The 17,903-nt window shown below is 42.2% G+C and overlaps 2 protein-coding genes across 3 annotated transcripts in view; one reads left to right on the forward strand and one right to left on the reverse strand.

Moving 5' to 3' along the window:
• LOC127637476 (periphilin-1-like) overlaps positions 1-2,195 on the reverse strand; it is a 29,182-nt gene extending 26,987 nt beyond the window's left edge. Inside the window, exons 1-6 of one of the 2 annotated variants that reach the window (XM_052118566.1) lie at positions 2,026-2,195; positions 1,788-1,922; positions 1,484-1,543; positions 1,144-1,211; positions 819-1,010; positions 655-719 (exon numbers count right to left, since the gene is read on the reverse strand). In XM_052118566.1, the coding sequence (XP_051974526.1) occupies positions 655-719; positions 819-1,010; positions 1,144-1,211; position 1,484 (326 nt within the window). In that variant the 5' untranslated portion in view covers positions 1,485-1,543; positions 1,788-1,922; positions 2,026-2,195. Of the gene's footprint in view, positions 1-654; positions 723-818; positions 1,011-1,143; positions 1,212-1,483; positions 1,544-1,787; positions 1,923-2,025 lie in introns of both variants that reach the window. The other variant, XM_052118565.1, reaches the window with a different exon arrangement.
• Positions 2,196-2,833: 638 nt separating this feature from the next.
• LOC127637653 (zinc finger CCHC-type and RNA-binding motif-containing protein 1) lies at positions 2,834-7,420 on the forward strand. Its single transcript, XM_052118827.1, has 8 exons — positions 2,834-2,976; positions 3,096-3,194; positions 3,311-3,339; positions 5,070-5,181; positions 5,268-5,375; positions 6,071-6,180; positions 6,295-6,367; positions 6,910-7,420. The coding sequence occupies exons 2-8, from the start codon at positions 3,111-3,113 to the stop codon at positions 7,048-7,050; spliced, it is 657 nt and encodes a 218-aa protein (XP_051974787.1). The 5' UTR covers positions 2,834-2,976; positions 3,096-3,110; the 3' UTR covers positions 7,051-7,420.
• The last annotated feature ends 10,483 nt before the right edge of the window (positions 7,421-17,903 follow it).

Here is a 17,903-nt window from a genome sequence, read left to right on the forward strand (position 1 = left end):
GAACCATCCTTTTAATGATGGAGGGAACCCAGCTTGCTTTCAAAAGAAACAGTACCGCCATCCCCTGGAGAAATGATGTGGCCTTCAAAGCACATGACAAACCTAGACTAATTGTTACAAATCGAATTTAACTTTTAATTAAAAACTAAACATTAAGTGCATTTAGCAAGCGAATTTTGTAAAAACATTATTTAGAGAGATATTTTTGAGAAAATCACATAACGAGACATTCACAAGAATAGATGCAATAAAGTATTACCATTATTTTCCAACTAGAGTAGTGTGTGTGGGGGTTAATGTTACTTAGTTAATTTGGAAAATGCTGATTACTATTTATAAATAAATATTCCATTAGTTGTACTCTTGAGAGAGAATTTTCTCTCAACTTCTTTTTATTTAATTTTTGGAATAAAGGCATAAACTGAAAATGAACCTTGGGACATGTGAGCATGGTTCTTTAGGCTTCTAGGAAGTAGCTTATTTTCTGGAACTGGCCTTTAATGGCATCTCTGCAATGCACCAGAGAGCAAATTAAACTAGCCGATCACCTACTGTAATTTGCATAGGCTACATATTCTTTTGCTCTCTCCCACCAACATCAATGTATTAATAATGCAACTTTTCCCTGTGAAGCAGTATAAATGCATGTAATACCTAAAGTCCATTTGGCGGCCAGGATTGGGTTCCTCTCTGGGCCCTCTGTAGTATGGGAAGTCTTCCTGCTGAAATGCATACACATGGATATGATGCAAATATGAGTTATGCAACTTCAGTTGTGAGTTGCTGAATGTTTTCAATACATGACTTTTGATGCTAACCCTTCGAGCAGGTGGCCCACCCCTGCGATCGTTTGGAAATGAGTGATGCCTTTGATCGTCTCCATGGAAGTTACGAGGGGCACCGTTCGGGTAAAACCGAGGGCCGTCAAATTCAAAACCTCGGCCAAATTCCTCGTCCGGCCGCCCAAAGGGAGGTCTCCTTTCTCCTTGACCCCCTCTTGGATATGGACCCTAGAAAATATAGGATTAATGCAGTGTGGTTGGATTCTAACAAGGTGATTTCTCACAGCCACTCTCATCTGGAAAAATTTCAGATTGCAGCTGAAAAATCTACTACAGATTGTCATGACAAATGAGTAATTACCCCTCTCTCTGAATGAAACCGTTCCTCATAAATGTCTCTGATGTTGTTCCGATCTCTCCTAAAAGCCACTGAGATAATACACACAAGACATATGAGCAATAGTAAAAACATTTTCAAGGCTGATATACAAATAAAATCACACCAGAAGAGGGTACTTTTATCGCAAACAAGAATGAATAATTTTTATGTTACGTTTTTAAAACTATATTGTATGACATTCAGCATATTGAAGCAAATCAAGCAATGCTGAAAATAATTGTCTAATAGAAATTATTTCTTTACTTCTAAAGCTAAATTTTAAATCTTACCATGTCAATGTGTGATGGATAAAATAACTTACTTTTTAATTCCTGAATTCAAAAGGAATGTCTTCAACTGTATGATGCTGGTAACCTAATAACTGGTGAGATATTAAGGTAAATGGACAGAAAAAAAGATGCAAATTGAACGTTTGGCAAATGTCAATGTGTGACAATATTTTATGTTGTGGCAGTTTAAACAGTATATTGATATTACACTGTTTGTAAACATAAAAACCATTCACAGCCAGTGATATCACAGAAAACACAACAAAATACATTATAAAAAGAAATCGCCTAAAGAATTAAACTATTGAATAGTCAGGAAGCTTGAACACATCTTACCCTTTGTATTTGAGCAGTTCGAGCTTGCCAAGGTTTGTTGTTGTCTTGAAACTCACAATGAACGAGGAATCAGCTCCATGGATCACAGGTTAATGTCTTTGCCCATATGTGTATGTATCCAACGAAAACATTCTCCTGTTCATAGTAAACTGGTTTAAATAAGACGCTGTAATAACGATTTTCACATGCACGTGCCGAGAACAAATAAACTACATAATCCAAGCTAGCGAATACATACCGTTCACATCCTGTGCTTGACATATATGCTGTCAAAACAACATAGACATATATTTCGTAGTCAATTACTTGATATAAAACATGAAATTTAAACAGAAACGCGGTTTCACGCTCTTTCTGTTTTCCAAACAAAACCAGAGGTCGTTTAGCAGAGATGGGCCACTTGAATTAAAATGAATGTGAGAAATTGGAACGCCCAACGGCAGCCAACTGTCAATGGATGTAGAAAGGAAGTCCCGCCTTACAGGTAAAAGAGCCAATCACCTTTTAGATACATACATAGCCTGTCAATCAACTCGACGACGCGCATGCGTATAAGCCAAGAGAATTGCGAGTTTTAGCGTTATCTGAGGTAAAACATCACAATTTTTGAAATTGGTGTTATCGGATATTACTGCTGGTTTGAAATATATAATTTGATTGTTATCTTGACCAACCGTTTAGGGTATTTTGGTCTTTTTTCATTCAAGTAGATAGGAGCTGCACTGGCATGACTGGAAAAAAGCATCCCGATAGCGTTCCAAAGATGGCCAACAGTGGACTGACTTGCTAGAGCCTTGACAGAACTCCAGCCACAAATAAAACGCAAAAACGCTCCCGGATCCGGAACAAATGTTTTTTCAAAATAAGACAATATGATCTCATATCTGTTAATAAAGGGGTTGTTAAATTCGCATTTACATTGTTAACCAATTTAAATTAGTTTTAGAGACTTGCTCTTGTTCTAGGTTTTCTTTTATTTAAAAGTTATTAGTTAATTATTCGTTTTATGCTGGAGGGTGCATTATTTTGACATTGGCAGTTTTTTTGTTTCCGGATCGCGCTGCACATATAATTTCAATCGGGTTTTATAAGCTGGTTTGTCTACATTTTAATTAAATGAAGTACGACAAACGCAGTTTTCGTCATTGACATAAAGATGCTTTAAAATCAGTTGCATTCTGTCAGTTTGGTAAGTCTGCAGTTTGTTTTCTTGATATGTACGTAGACTCTTTTCGCTTCCTGTTTTGTTTATGAGTTTATTCGCAAGAATCAGAATAGTGTGATAAACATGTGTTTCTTCTTTTTCAGATATCAGACATAAATATGAGTGGTGGTTTAGCCCCCAGCAAAAGCACAGTTTATGTGTCTAATATCCCGTTTTCCTTGACAAACAATGATTTGCACAAGGTGGGCTATTGCATAAAACAACTAAAATTATGTTTACATTATGTTGTCAATACATTATTTGACTATAATTATTAATTCACTTAATTTAAAAAATACATGTTTCCATTTCCCCAAAGTTATGCACTAAATATGGCAAGGTGGTTAAGTAAGTATACTTTATTTTTGTCACCAATTGGCTTGATTATTTGTATTCCATTATAGGGAAGACCAGGTTTGATTGGCGCACTTTTAATTATTTGTTATGTTTCTGGTGAAACAAACTCTAAGATACCCCAACTAGGTTCAAATGAATTCTTAAGTTCTTGGATAAATAAATAATCATGTTCAATGTCAACAAATATTGATTGATTTGTTTTAATTAATAGTTACATTTATGTTGTGCATTTGTCCCAACCTAACCTATATTCCACAGGTTATGGGTTGGTTGGCAGTGTTAAATTACTAGTTTCAAGAGAGTTTGCAACACACAGAAACACAAGCAATAGGTTATTTTAAACCAGGGCAACAGAACAACACAGTTTTGTCTTATATCATTAATATGGGTAATGATCATGTCATTATTATGATAATATTAATATGATTGATTCATATGTGGTTGATGTATAGTTTGGAATTAATATAAACAATATGTAATTACATAAACATGTGTAAATATATAAATCCTAAATTACAGGAACTAATTGTATTATTGGCTTGGCTTGAAACATGTATGTACAGTAATAATAATTGTTATATTATACACCGTTGACATCAGACGTTTACATACACTTAGTTGTGATGTCATTAAAACTAATTTTTTAACCACTCCACAGATTTATTAGTAGCAAACTATAATTTTGGCAAGTTGTTTAGGATATCTACTTTGTGCATGGCATGTGTAATTTTTCCAACAATTGTTTACAGACAGATTATTTCACTTTTAATTGACTATATCACAATTCCAGTGGGTCAGAAGTTTATATACACTAAGTTAACTGTGTCTTTAAGCAGTTTGGAAAATTCCAGAAAATTATGTCAAGCCTTTAGACAATTAGCTTCTGATAGGAGGTGTACTGAATTGGAGGTGTACCTGTGGATGTATTTAAGGCCTACCTTCAAACTCCGTGCCTTTTTGGGAAAATGAAATCAGAAAAAAATTTGTGAACCTCCACAAGTCTGGTTCATCCTTGGGAGCAATTTCTAAACATCTGAAGATACAATGATCATCTGTGCAAACAATGGTACGCAAGTATAAACACCATGGGACCGCACAACGATCATATAGCTCAGGAAGGAGATGCATTCTGTCTCCTAGAGATTAATGTAGTTTGGACCTTGTAAAGATGTTGGAGGAAACAACTCCAAGCCAGTCCTGTCTGGAGGAATGGCCAAAAATTCCAGCAACTTATTGTTAGGAGTTTGTGGAAGACTACCGAAAACATTTGACCCAAGTTAAACAATTAAAAGGCAATGCTACCAAATACTAACAAAGTGTATTTAAACTTCTTTCCCACTGGAAATGTGATGAAAGAAATAAAAGCTGAAAAAATTCACACTCTATTATTCTGACATTTCACATTCTTAAAATAAAGTAGTCATCCTAACTGACCGAAGACAGGGAACGTTTTCTACTACTTTTGCAGAGGGGATTATTTTTTGTTTTAACATGGATACAATAAAGTAGTCTTCACCTTAACACATTTTAACATTCATATGCCCTGATAGAATCAATCAGTGTAGGTCAAGAAGATTTTTACACTTTTGTGAATTACAGCATTACCAGAAATCAACTCTGTGCCAACTAACCCCTGTAGCCAACCAACCCTGGTCTCCCCTACTTGTTTAATAGTGTAATAGTTTGTCTTAATCGTAGTTATTGTATATTTTTTCCTGAAGGGTGACTGTTGTCAAAGACAAGCAGACACGAATGAGCAAGGGAGTGGCATTTGTGCTGTTCCTAGACAGGGAGTCAGCTCATAACTGTGCCCACTCATTGAACAACAAACAGGTATGCTGTTTGAACATGGTAATAAGGTTTACTGACTCTTTTAAAAAGCACACATGAAGTGTTTGATTGCTGTTCTCATCTTCCAGTTGTTTGGAAGAACGGTGAAAGCCAGCATAGCTATCGACAATGGGAGAGCTTCAGAATTCATCAGGAAGAGAAACTATACGGACAAGTCCAAGTGTTATGAGTGCGGTGTAAGTATTCTAAATGTGTGATATATGAATAGGTTGATGCCTGTTTTTCTAAACATTTTGTCAGACTGCTGCATGTCAATACACAAATCTTATGTTTGTACCATACTGACGACTCTTTGGAATGTAATCCTAACATCGAGTTTAAATTATATGGAAACATTTAAAGTACAGAATAGACATGTTTAACAATGCTATGATTATTTTAATTTGTCTGTCCTGAAATGGGGGCACTCCAGCCATCTTCCAACCCCTTAAAATTATCTGTCTGGCAATCATAATACTAGTTAGGACTCATTTATTTATGTGCATATTCTCCAAATTAATGACCGCCCCATCTCCTAAAATTCAGAGTCTGGGGCAAAATCAAATTTGAGAGCCTAATACCTCACACATAAAACTCTGTATCCTCAACCAAAATTCTTGGATGTTAACACATTCCCAATAGACATGGGTTGTGTCTCCATATTCTGACTGACATCGCCAGCAGGTGGGTGTGTCTTTAAAACCAAGCATATTCAATCTAGAGTTAAAATCTTGAATTGCATAAGGAAAACTCTATAACTTTTTTATTTGAATAATTAAGTGAATTGTATAGCTTAGGTTTAGGGAATCCTTGTTTCATAACAAAAATGAAACTTTAAAAATGGTTGTGAGGTTGGCATACACAGTTCTGTCATATATTTTGCCTTCCCCAGGAAGATGGACACTTAAGTTACTGCTGTCCAAAAAATTTACTTGGGGAGCGAGAACCGCCACCTAAAAAAGAAAAGAAAAAGAAGAAAAAGGTCCAGCAGCCTGAAGAAGTGTAAGTACTGTGAAATAACATGATAATTTAAGAGTACAATTATATATTGTATGTTGATATACAGTATGTAATTGATTTTCTTCTATATGTACTTTTTTTTTTTTTTTTCCTCAGAGAACCAGAGGATAGTGAGGATGAGGGAGAGGATCCAGCACTGGACAGTTTAAGTCAGGCAATTGCTTTCCAGGTAAGTGCCTGGTACCACAAAAATACATACTTTTCACTATATCCTTATGACCATAGGTACAGTCTTCCTGTTTACATAACCAATATAAAGTAATTTATATTGCCACACTCACCATAGTGGCATAAAGTGTGTTTATGACTGTACAAGCTTATTTTTTGCATTCGTTGAAAATAGCTACAATTACATGGTTAAATATGGTTGCATATAAAATCAAATTAAAATACAAAATCTAAAATAATAAAATCAACAAAAAAGTAGCTGTAAATAATGCACAAGGTATCAAAATAATAAAGACACTGTTAACATATATTGTGTTTTCTAAACATTCTTTACATACAGTATTTTCAGAAATGTTTTTCTCATCAGAACTCAAATAATTGTTATTATACAAAATTAACTATTAATTATTAATTAATTATCTGGGCCATCTTTTGTCATTTTCAGTGGCATTTTTGCCCCAAACCCTGTCTCCAGTTCAGTAAATTTACAGTAATATTTCCAGTGAAATTGGTTCAAAGGGAATTTTCTCTTATCGTTATCAGCAAGAACGCATTGAAGAGGATGAAAGGAGACGAAAGCAGGCCACAGAGGAAGCGTTTCGAGCATCTACATCAGAGGACACCCACAAACCCAGGATCAAAAAGAGCGCCTACTTCAGTGACGAGGAGGAGCTCAGTGACTGATCCCTACATTCATGTGCTCAAAACGCATTTCCTCTGCTCAACCATTCTTACCCATTAAGGAGGCCACACATTGATCTAAATGTCCAATTTCATCAAAGTGTGTTTGTATCAAAATAAGTGTTTGCAATCAGGGCAGGAGTATGCTGTAGTTCTCTTGATCTGAGATATGAGTTATGAAGGCTCCTCATTCAGATAAATACTCTTCCAATTATTGGGTATGTAGTGCTGTGATTTATAGATCATGCAGAGCACCCATGTAAAATTTTACTTTTTGTTGTAAATATAGTTTAGTTTTGTGTATTTCACAGTTAGATTCTTCTGATTGTTTCAGGCAGAATAGAAAATAAAAACGTTGAAATAAAAAGTTTTTAAGCAACTTTTCTTTTATCTTTGTTTTTTATCTTCTTTGATCTGGAATATGGAGTTTTAAGTTATCGTTGGACTCGATAATCTTAGCCTAATTTAATTAAACATATAGGCATGTAAAACAAATTGCTTGACAGTAGTATAATGTGATTATCAAGGTAAAAAAGTATCAATAAAAAAAAAAATGTTTCCGCATTATCAACAAGAAAGACATCAAACGGTGACTAGAAACAAGAACATCAGAACTAATGTAAATTATAATTTTAGGTTAGATTCAACTTTATAGTTATTTTGCGGAGTACAAATACAAACTCTGTGAAATACAGGTAGCATCTAGCCAAAAGTGCAAAGAACAAAATAGTTTTTAAATTACGGTACAAGTGCCAATGATAAAAGTTTAAAAGGCAATTTATGCAAATGTGCATTACAGTGCAAATTACCAAAGAAGGTGTAGTGTTTTTTTTTATGCGTTTTATTTTTAAAAGCGGTACTGATGATGATTATTAATTCTAATGTTGTTGCATATATAAAACTACTGTATATATTTGAAATATATCAGGTGTTATAAGACCGACCAAGCTGAATTTTTGTGTGGTTAATTTTGTAATTTTGAACAAGTTAAATAGCCAGGGTTTAGAGAGAATAGCTGCTATAACACTTGAATTATCAAGCTTCAGAGACTTTTAAAGGTGCACTCAGTAATTATTTTCCTCATTAAGAAAGTTTACATCCTAAAAGACATGAATTGTAATTTTGCAATATTTGTAGGAAATCATGACCACTCGCATTAAAATGAAGACTCTAGTCATAACAGTACTATAAAAGCTGTTTTATTCTAAAAATGTTGATTATCACCACCAAAACAAAAAAGGCTACAGTGAGACACATACAATGGAAGTGAATGGGGCCAATTTTTGGAAGGTTTAATGGCAGAAATATGAAGCTTATAATTTTATAAATGCAATTACATTAATTCTCTTGTTAACACTTGTGTATTTGAGCTGTTGCAACGAAGTTGTAAAATCGGATATAACTTTACACCAAAAAGCGATATTATCAAAAATAAATAATGTGAACAGGCACATTGTTTACGTGTTGTGGCTATACTTTTGAAACAGTATTTTAACGTTTACGGATTGGTCCCTTTCACTTCCATTGTACTGTAACTGTAACGACTCGGTTACTAACATAACCTCGGTTCCCTGAGAGGAGGTTGAAATATTGAAGTCTTTATGTAAAACGCATTGCAGCTGCACAGCAGACAGCAACTAGATGGGTACATTTCCTGAAGAAAATGTGAGTGGTGCTTGCCGTGGCAAAACTCGTCAAACAGCATGCTTGAAAAGAACAAAAATTATGGTCATAAATAAATCAACCCAGAAGTCTCTACGTTTTCTGATGCAGAGATATGTGATTTGTTACTCGGTTGCTAGGGTAAACCCATCTGGTTGCTAGGCAGTTACCATAGTGATAGTAATGAAGTCTCCTTGCCATCCTTATTGAAATAAGTCAACCCGGAAGTCTGTACTATTTTCTGGTGCAGAGATATGTGATTTGTTACTCGGTTGCTAGGGTAACCCCATGTGGTTGCTAGGCAGTTACCATAGTGATACTTATCAAGTCTCCTTGCTATCCAGAGTAAAATCAGTCAACCAGGAAGTCTCTACGATGTTCTGATCCAGAGATATGTGATTTGTTATTTGGTTGCTAGGGTAACCCCTCCTTGTTGCTAGGAAGTTACCATAGTGATACTTATGAAGTGTCCTTGCCATCCTGAGTGAAATAAACCAACCCAGAAGTCTCTACGTTTTTCTGATGCAGAGATATGTGATTTGTTAATTGGTTGCTAGGGTAACCCCATCTGGTTGCTAGGCAGTTACCATATTGATACTAATGAAGTGTCCTTGCCATCCTGGTTGAAATAAATCAACCCGGAAGTCTGTACTCTTTTCTGGTGCCGAGATCTGTGATTTGTTTCTCGGTTGCTAGGGTAACCCCATCTGGTTGCTAGGCAGTTACCATAGTGATAGTAATCAAGTGTCCTTGCGATCCTGAGTGAAATAAATCAACCCGGAAGTCAGTACTATTTTCTGGTGCAGAGATATGTGATTTGTTACTCGGTTGCTAGGGTAACCCCATCTGGTTGCTAGGCAGTTACCATAGTGATAGTAATCAAGTGTCCTTGCCATCCTGATTGAAATAAGTCAACCCAGAAGTATGTACGTTTTTCTGATGCAGAGATATGTGATTTGTTACTCGGTTGCTAGGGTAACCCCATGTGGTTGCTAGGCAGTTACCATATTGATACTAATGAAGTGTCCTTGCCATCCTGGTTGAAATAAATCAACCTGGAAGTCTGTACTCTTTTCTGGTGCCGAGATATGTGATGTGTTTCTCGGTTGCTAGGGTAACCCCATCTGGTTGCTAGGCAGTTACCATAGTGATAGTAATCAAGTGTCCTTGCCATCCTGAGTGAAATAAATCAACCCGGAAGTCAGTACTATTTTGTGGTGCAGAGATATGTGATTTGTTACTCGGTTGCTAGGGTAACCCCATCTGGTTGCTAGGCAGTAATCATAGTGATAGTAATCAAGTGTCCTTGCCATCCTGATTGAAATAAGTCAACCCGGAAGTCTCTACGTTTTTCTGATGCAGAGATATGTGATTTGTTATTTGGTTGCTAGGGTAACCCCATCTGGTTGCTAGGCAGTTACCATAGTGATAGTAATCAAGTGTCCTTGCCATCCTGATTGAAATAAGTCAACCCAGAAGTATCTACGTTTTTCTGATGCAGAGATATGTGATTTGTTACTCGGTTGCTAGGGTAACCCCATGTGGTTGCTAGGCAGTTACCATATTGATACTAATGAAGTGTCCTTGCCATCCTGGTTGAAATAAATCAACCTGGAAGTCTGTACTCTTTTCTGGTGCCGAGATATGTGATGTGTTTCTCGGTTGCTAGGGTAACCCCATCTGGTTGCTAGGCAGTTACCATAGTGATAGTAATCAAGTGTCCTTGCCATCCTGAGTGAAATAAATCAACCCGGAAGTCAGTACTATTTTCTGGTGCAGAGATATGTGATTTGTTACTCGGTTGCTAGGGTAACCCCATGTGGTTGCTAGGCAGTAATCATAGTGATAGTAATCAAGTGTCCTTGCCATCCTGATTGAAATAAGTCAACCCGGAAGTCTCTACGTTTTTCTGATGCAGAGATATGTGATTTGTTACTCGGTTGCTAGGGTAACCCCATCTGGTTGCTAGGCAGTTACCATAGTGATAGTAATGAAGTGTCCTTGCCATCCTGAGTGAAATAAATCAACCCGGAAGTCAGTACTATTTTCTGGTGCAGAGATATGTGATTTGTTACTCGGTTGCTAGGGTAACCCCATCTGGTTGCTAGGCAGTAATCATAGTGATAGTAATCAAGTGTCCTTGCCATCCTGATTGAAATAAGTCAACCCGGAAGTCTCTACGTTTTTCTGATGCAGAGATATGTGATTTGTTACTCGGTTGCTAGGGTAACCCCATCTGGTTGCTAGGCAGTTACCTTAGTGATACTAATGAAGTGTCCTTGCCATCCTGATTGAAATAAATCAACCCAGAAGTTTCTCTGATTTTCTGGTGCAGAGATATAGTTACTGCTAAAGGGTTGCTAGGGTACTCTGTTTAGTTGCTAGGGAGTGGCTTGGCAGCTGCCAATCATTAATCTCCAACGGCTGCTTGTCAGTATGAATGATATAAACCAACTCCCATGCCTCTGTGACATTCAGAATGGAAGATATCCTCTATGGATTTTGGTTGCTAAGGTGCTCGACAATGGTTGCTAGGGAGGGGCTAGGAAGTGTTGAGGTGATTCATGATTGGCTGTTTGCTGCCCCGAGTGAAACGAGACCACCCTTGTGTTTCTATGAAACTTCTATCCGGAGATATCCCTTTGATGTCTTTCATTAGAAGTGTATGGGACTTGTTGCTAAGGTGCTCTAAATTGTTGCTAGGGCGTGGCTTGATAGATTCAAAATGATCCTGAGATACTGATTGGTCGTCTGAGTAAAATGAGCCCGCCCCATTGTCTCTATGACACTGTGATCCAGAGCTATGTTGAATACAAATCCCAATGCCATTTCATTTCATGGGCCGTCCTACACCATTGTAAGTCAATTGGGGCATTTTTGGGCAGCTCCTGCCCCCAGGGGTGCAACTTTTACCCCATTTTGAGGTATGCTCTTACAGAGCCTGCCAGCCTCTTCAAATGTGGCAAATCACACGTTTCTGCGAAATCCTCGCTCGGAGCTGTGACGCGTCAAAGTTTGTCGCAATGTTAAGTCTATGGGATTTTTCGGCCGCTTTTTTGCCCCTGGGGCAATTACCGTACCCCGATCGCTTATAAAAGTCATAGCACACGTGTCCTCAATAGGCCGTTCGATTTGACACCTCATTCGTGGGTCTACGCCAAACGGTGCGGGACGAGTTAGGTGCCGAAGTTTTGTACGGAGATAGAATAATAAAAAGTATAAAAATAAAAATAAGTATGTGAGATTACAATAGTGATGCTTTGCAAGCACCACTAATAAGTATGTGAGATTACAATAGTGATGCTTTGCAAGCACCACTAATGAGCGAGGCAGCTCGGTCATTGGCTGTGCTGCGGCAACTTGCTCGAACCAATGACGGGGCGACTCTGAACGCGCGACCAATGAGCGCGCGCTTCGCGCCCGTGCGCTCAGAGCCCGCCAAGATTAGCGTGGCTAAGGCTATATATTAGGCGTCCCGTCATGAGAGTTCTTTAGGTTCAATCGACTGAAGCGAACTGACCAAGCACTAGCACGGCAGCTTACGCAATACTCGTTCCCTCCTCTCAGGGAACCGAGGTTACATTAGTAACCGAGTCGTTCCCTATCGAGAGGTCTCTCCTATTGCGTAAGTAGCTTACGCTATGGGAACACCATGCAAAACGCCATGCGTGCTGACTTCGCTCTATAAAGCCAGGGGCAGATGCCTGAGCCTTAAGCAAAGTGATTATTCCACGAGCCGGCCAACGGCGAGCTACATAATGGGATAGTATAGAGCGCCTTCCAAGGTGGTCCATGGTGGGGTGCTCATAGTACAAACACAAGCACATATCTTATGTACTGAGTTTATGTACTGATATGCATAAAAAATCCTTTAAGTCAGTCAGAGACGGACCTACAAGGGAGGAGATAATGCTCAGCATATACATTCTCCAGTCCATTCTATAGTCAGGCTGATAGAATGTTGGAATGCAATGAGGGGACCTGTAGGTTATAAAACCTGATAAATGTTGAAGGTGAGGCCCAGCCTGCCACCGCACAAATATCTTCAATGGGTATCCCACTCGACCACGCCCACGAGGAGGCCATGCTCCTCGTAGAGTGAGCTCTGACGCCTAAGGGGCATTGAAGGCCCTTGGCTTCATAAGCCAGCACTATAGCATCCACTATCCAGCCGATATTCTTTGCTTTGAAACTGCGAGACCTTTAGTGCGGCCGCCAAAGCATACGAATAATTGTTCCGTCTGTCTGAACAGGGCAGAACGTTCCAAATATACTCTGAGCGCCCTGACCGGGCAGAGTAAATTAGCGTCGATTTCGTCTGCTGGGGACGATAGCGCTGCCAGAGATATCACCTGTACTCTGAAGGGTGTGGCGAGCACTTTAGGAATATACCCGTGCTTTGGCCTAAGGACAACTCTGCAGTCGTTAGGTCCAAATTCCAGGCAAGCAGGCTTGATGACAGCGCGTGCAGGTCGCCCACTCTCTTGACTGAGGCGAGCCAGCAAGAGCGCAGTTTTGAGCGAGAGCTGTTTAAGGTGCACGGTTCGGAGAGGTTCGAACGGGGCACTCTTGAGTGCGTCCAGGACCGTGGGCCAGGTCCCAGATCGGCACCGAGGGGGCGAGGAGGGTTCATCCTCCTAGCCTCTTAGGAAACTAATGATTAGGTCGTTTTTCCTAATGAACGTCCTTTATCAGGATTGTGTGACGCCGCTATGGCAGCCACATAGACTTTGAGCGTGGAGGGTGTGCGGCCCGCCTCCAGCAGCTCTTGCAAAAAGGCGAGTACACTTGGTATCTCGCACGATTTGGGGTTCAAGCTCTTGGTATCACACCAGTCACTGAACACTTTCCACTTTTGGGCATATAAGCGCTCGTAGAGGCGCTCGCGCCTTAGTGATGGTTCTCAAAACTCCACTGGGGAGGTTCTCGGGAACCCGTTGAGGGGCCATGCATGGAGGGCCCACAGATCGGAGTGGGGATGAAGAATCATCCCGTTGGCCTGCCTGAGGAGGTCTAGCCTCAACGGAATCGGCCATGGGGCAGATTGCATCCTCTGCATCAGTTCTGGAAACCACGTCTGGTTTTTCCAGAGTGGGGCTACCAGGAGCACTGCACATTTCACTTCCCTGATCCGACTGATGACCTGTGGTAGCATCGTGATCGGGGGAAAAGCATACAAGGGGCGGCTTGGCCAGACTTGGACGAGCGCGTCCGTGCTCTTTGAGAAGAAAAGGGGGCAGTGCGCATTTTCCCTGGAGGCGAAGAGGTCGACCTCTGCCTCGCCAAAGGTTTGCCATAACCACTGAACCATCAGGGGGTGGAGAGACCATTCTCCTGGGAGAACCTTGTCTCTGGACAGCATGTCCGCTCCCTGGTTCAGGGCGCCTGGCACATGCTCGGCTCTCAGCGAGCGCAGGTGGTGCTGTGACCATAAGATGAGCTCCCTGGCCATAGAGTGCAGGGAGCTCGACCTGAGTCCACCCTGGCGATTTATATACGAAACTAACGTCATGTTGTCCGTTCGGACCAGGACGTGTTCGTTTTTCAGGTACGGAAGCAGGGCTCTGAGAGCCAAGGCGACCGCTTTCATTTCCAGACAGTTTATATGTAGGCGCTTTTCCGGGTTTGACCAAAAGCCGGAGACAGGCCTGCCCTCGTAAAGGGCCCCCCATCCTATTTTGGAGGCATCTGTCGTGATAATTTGATGAGAGGCGCGCTGTCATCTGCACTGAGTCTAGCACTATTCCCAGAAAAGAGATATTCTGGCTGGGGACAGCACGCTCTTTGCAAAATTGATTCTCAGACCCAGGCATTCTAGATGGCTGATAATCCAAGATCTGTGCGTCGTTAACTGATCCTCTGATTGTGCTATGATTAGCCAATCGTCGAGGTAATTCAGTATTCGCACTCCCCGCTGTCTCAGGGGGGAAAGTGCCGCGTCCATACATTTTGTGAATGTACGGGGGGCCAATGATAGGCCGAATGGTAGTACTGTGTACTGGTATGACTGTCCCTCGAGCGAATCTCAGAAAAGGCCTGTGATGAGGCGCTATCGGAATGTGAAAGTAAGCGTCTTTCAAATCCACTGATAGAAACCAATCCCGGGCGAACTTGCGCGAGGATATGTTTGGTTGTTAACATTCTGAACGAGCGAATCATTAAAGCTTTGTTCAGATGTCTGAGATCTAGGATGGGGCGGAGGCCACCGTCCTTTTCGGGACGAGAAAATAGCGGCTGTAAAACCCGCCTCGCTCATAGAGGGAGGAACAGTTTCTATAGCGCCCTTCTCTATCAGTTTGAGCACCTCGGTGCGTAGAACATGTGACACATCTTTCCTCACTTTCGTCTCGACCACCGCTGAAAAGCGGGGTGGTCTGCGAGTCGAATTGAAGTGAGTAACCGTGTTTTATTATGTTCAAAACCCATTTCGGCATGTCGGGGATTTTTTCCCAGGCTTTTGCTTGCACAGATATGGGCTGAATGCTGGCTGGGGGCATGTCGCAGTGACGTATGGGCCCCACCGGCAAATTGCCTTGTGCTAACACTGAGTTTACAGCTCTCAGAGGCGCGAGCGCGCTGAGCAGCTGTGTTGAGTGCCGAGTGCAGGGGTGCGTGTGAAATCACAGGCACGCGCGCTATCTCCGTAATGCTCGCAGCATGAGCTGGAGAAATGTTTGAAAACTATATAGACAGTGTTTATGGGTGGGGGTGCATACATTGTAATAGGCACGCGCGCCACTTTCATAAAGCTTCCCGCTCTTAGCGGGGAGTTTCTTGGCTCGCGCGTCTCATCTGTGATGCTCGTGGCATGAGCTAGAGAACTGTCTGGAACTGTATGGGCAGTGCTTATGGGTGGGGGTGCATATACTGTAGTAGGCACGCGCGCCACTTTCATAAAGCCTCCCGCTCGTGGCGGGGTTTTTGGCCATGCATACAGTGTTTGTGTGTAGGGGTGCATGCATCACAGCAGGCACGCTCGCTACCTTTATAGTATTTCCCGCTTTTACTGGGGAAGTGTGTATAACTGTGGGAACAGTGCTTGTGTGTAGTGGTGCATACATGACAATAGGCACACGATCTACATTTATGGGGCGTCCAGCTCGAGCTGGGGAAGTATTTGGCACTGTTTGGACAGTATTGATATGTGGGAATGCGCACTTTAGTGTGGACACGTGACCCCTTAGTGACACAGGCAGAAAATGTGATTTCTGTGTGTTGCCGTTAAAACGGCATTTGATTGCAGGTGAGCGAGTTCTGTGACTGGCCCATTGACTGCTGTACAGACATTTCCAGCCGCCTGTAAGGGGACTGGGTAATGTTTTACACGCTTTGGAGACGGAGGCGCCGCCCTGGCTCGCTGCTGCTGCTGAGGCGGTCTCTGGTGGCTCTGTGACGAGCTGGAGCGCTTGGGCAGGAAGTGACGCATAGCCTGCGAATCCTTCCGAGCTTCAGTGAAGCGTTCAGTGAACTCTCTTACCGTTTTAGACAGGTTGCGGACGATCTCTGAGTCCATGCTGGTGCCCGTGCTCGTGTCCGCTAATGTCGACGGCGCTGGGTCGAAGGCCGAGCCCGGCCAGTCGTCGGATGCAGCGTCAATGGAAAGGCTGTCATCCTTTTCACCGTCGTCCCCTGACGCGCCGAACGAGACGAGACCCACCGCTCTGTAGGAGGGGTGCTGGTCTGCCTGCGTTGAAATGGACTGGCGGCGGGGAGTTCTCGGGTAGTGGTGAAGCACGCGGGGACTGGCCCGGCGTGACGTCACTGAAGTCCGCGTGCTCTGGCGAAGGCCGAGCCTGGCCAGTCGTCGGATGCAGCATCAATGGAAAGGCTGTCATCCTTTTCACCGTTGTCCCCTGACGCGCTGAACGAGACGAGACGAGACCCACCGCTCTGTTGGAGGGGTGCTGGTCCGCCTGCGTTGAAATGGACTGGCGGCGGGGAGTTCTCGGGTAGTGTTGACGTCACTGAAGTCCGCGTGCTCTGGCGGCCTCCGTGAGCGGCGCTTTTTCTTGCGCGGCTCGAACAGAGGGGACGGCAGCACGGTGGTAGCAGGCTCGTTCGCGGCGAAGGCGGCAAAGCGGCAGCGCAGCTTCGGTGAGGCCCAGGGAGTCACATTCGGGGCATCCGCCTCGAGTGAGAGCAGCTTCTGCGTGGTCAGGTCCCAGGCAGCGAGTGCAAATGATGTGACAATCCCCGTCAGGAAGAGGGCCTCTGCACGAGGCGCAGGCTGAAGGCATTTGCAACAACGCCTTGAAAAATTACTCTTTTACTCAATCAAAAAGCGTCGCAGAGGCGAGCACTTGCAGTAAAAGGATATAGCGATGCCCGCCGGATGGCGTAGCAGAAGGCTTCGAAGGCGGCTGAAGGCGCCGGCGTCCTCTTAGCGGTCCTGCTGTAGGCGTTTCGACGGCGGGGGAAAGACTCCAACAATCCGGAGGATATGGCGAAGAGAAGGTCTTTGCTGAAGGAGATTAAATCTAAAGAACTCTCATGACGGGGCGCGTAATATATAGCCTTAGCCACGCTAATCTTGGCGGGCTCTGAGCGCTGGCGCTAGCGCAGCTCATTGGTCGCTGCGTTCAGAGTCGCCCGTCATTGGTTCGAGCTAGTTGCCGCAGCACAGCCAATGACCGAGCTGCCTCAGCTCATTGATGTGCAGCTGCAATGCGTTTTACATAAAGACTTCAATATTTCCCATAGCGTAAGCTACTTACGCAATAGGAGAGACCTCTCGATAGGGAACTTAGATTTATTGCTTTTGCTGTAAAGAAGGGACAAGTAAAAAAAAAAAAAAAAATATATATATATATATATATATATATATATATATATATATATATATATATATATATATATATATATTGTTATCAACATTATGCAACAAATGCTGTCGATTGAGCTTAACTTGTGTTAAACCCGGAATGTTCCTTTAAGGTCATACAGGGAGCTATTTATCCGGGCTAGAAAATTCTACAAGCAGCTCACGAAGCCATTTCTTGTTTTAAAACTAAAATGCTACATTAACAGACGTGGATGGTTATAAAGATGTAGAAGGACTCCTCGGTCACTCTGGGCTCGGAAGACTTGGGGTGAACGGAGAAGCACCACGTCCGTTTTATGTACTCAACGACTCCGACTGGATTGGGCGACACAGCTCACGTGACCACCGCTACGCAGCGAGTTTCTACTACAGC

This window comes from Xyrauchen texanus, chromosome 45, assembly GCF_025860055.1.
Source record: "Xyrauchen texanus isolate HMW12.3.18 chromosome 45, RBS_HiC_50CHRs, whole genome shotgun sequence".
Lineage (NCBI taxonomy): Eukaryota > Metazoa > Chordata > Actinopteri > Cypriniformes > Catostomidae > Xyrauchen > Xyrauchen texanus.

What these genes read in the sequence shown, in the direction of transcription:
- LOC127637653 (XM_052118827.1), top strand. Translation starts at nt 3,111, where the DNA reads ATGAGTGGTGGTTTAGCCCCCAGCAAAAGCACAGTTTATGTGTCTAAT. An exon ending in ACTCATTGAACAACAAACAG is followed by an intron (nt 5,182 to 5,267) that starts GTATGCTGTTTG and finishes CTCATCTTCCAG; the next exon opens with TTGTTTGGAAGAACGGTGAA. An exon ending in CCAAGTGTTATGAGTGCGGT is followed by an intron (nt 5,376 to 6,070) that starts GTAAGTATTCTA and finishes TGCCTTCCCCAG; the next exon opens with GAAGATGGACACTTAAGTTA.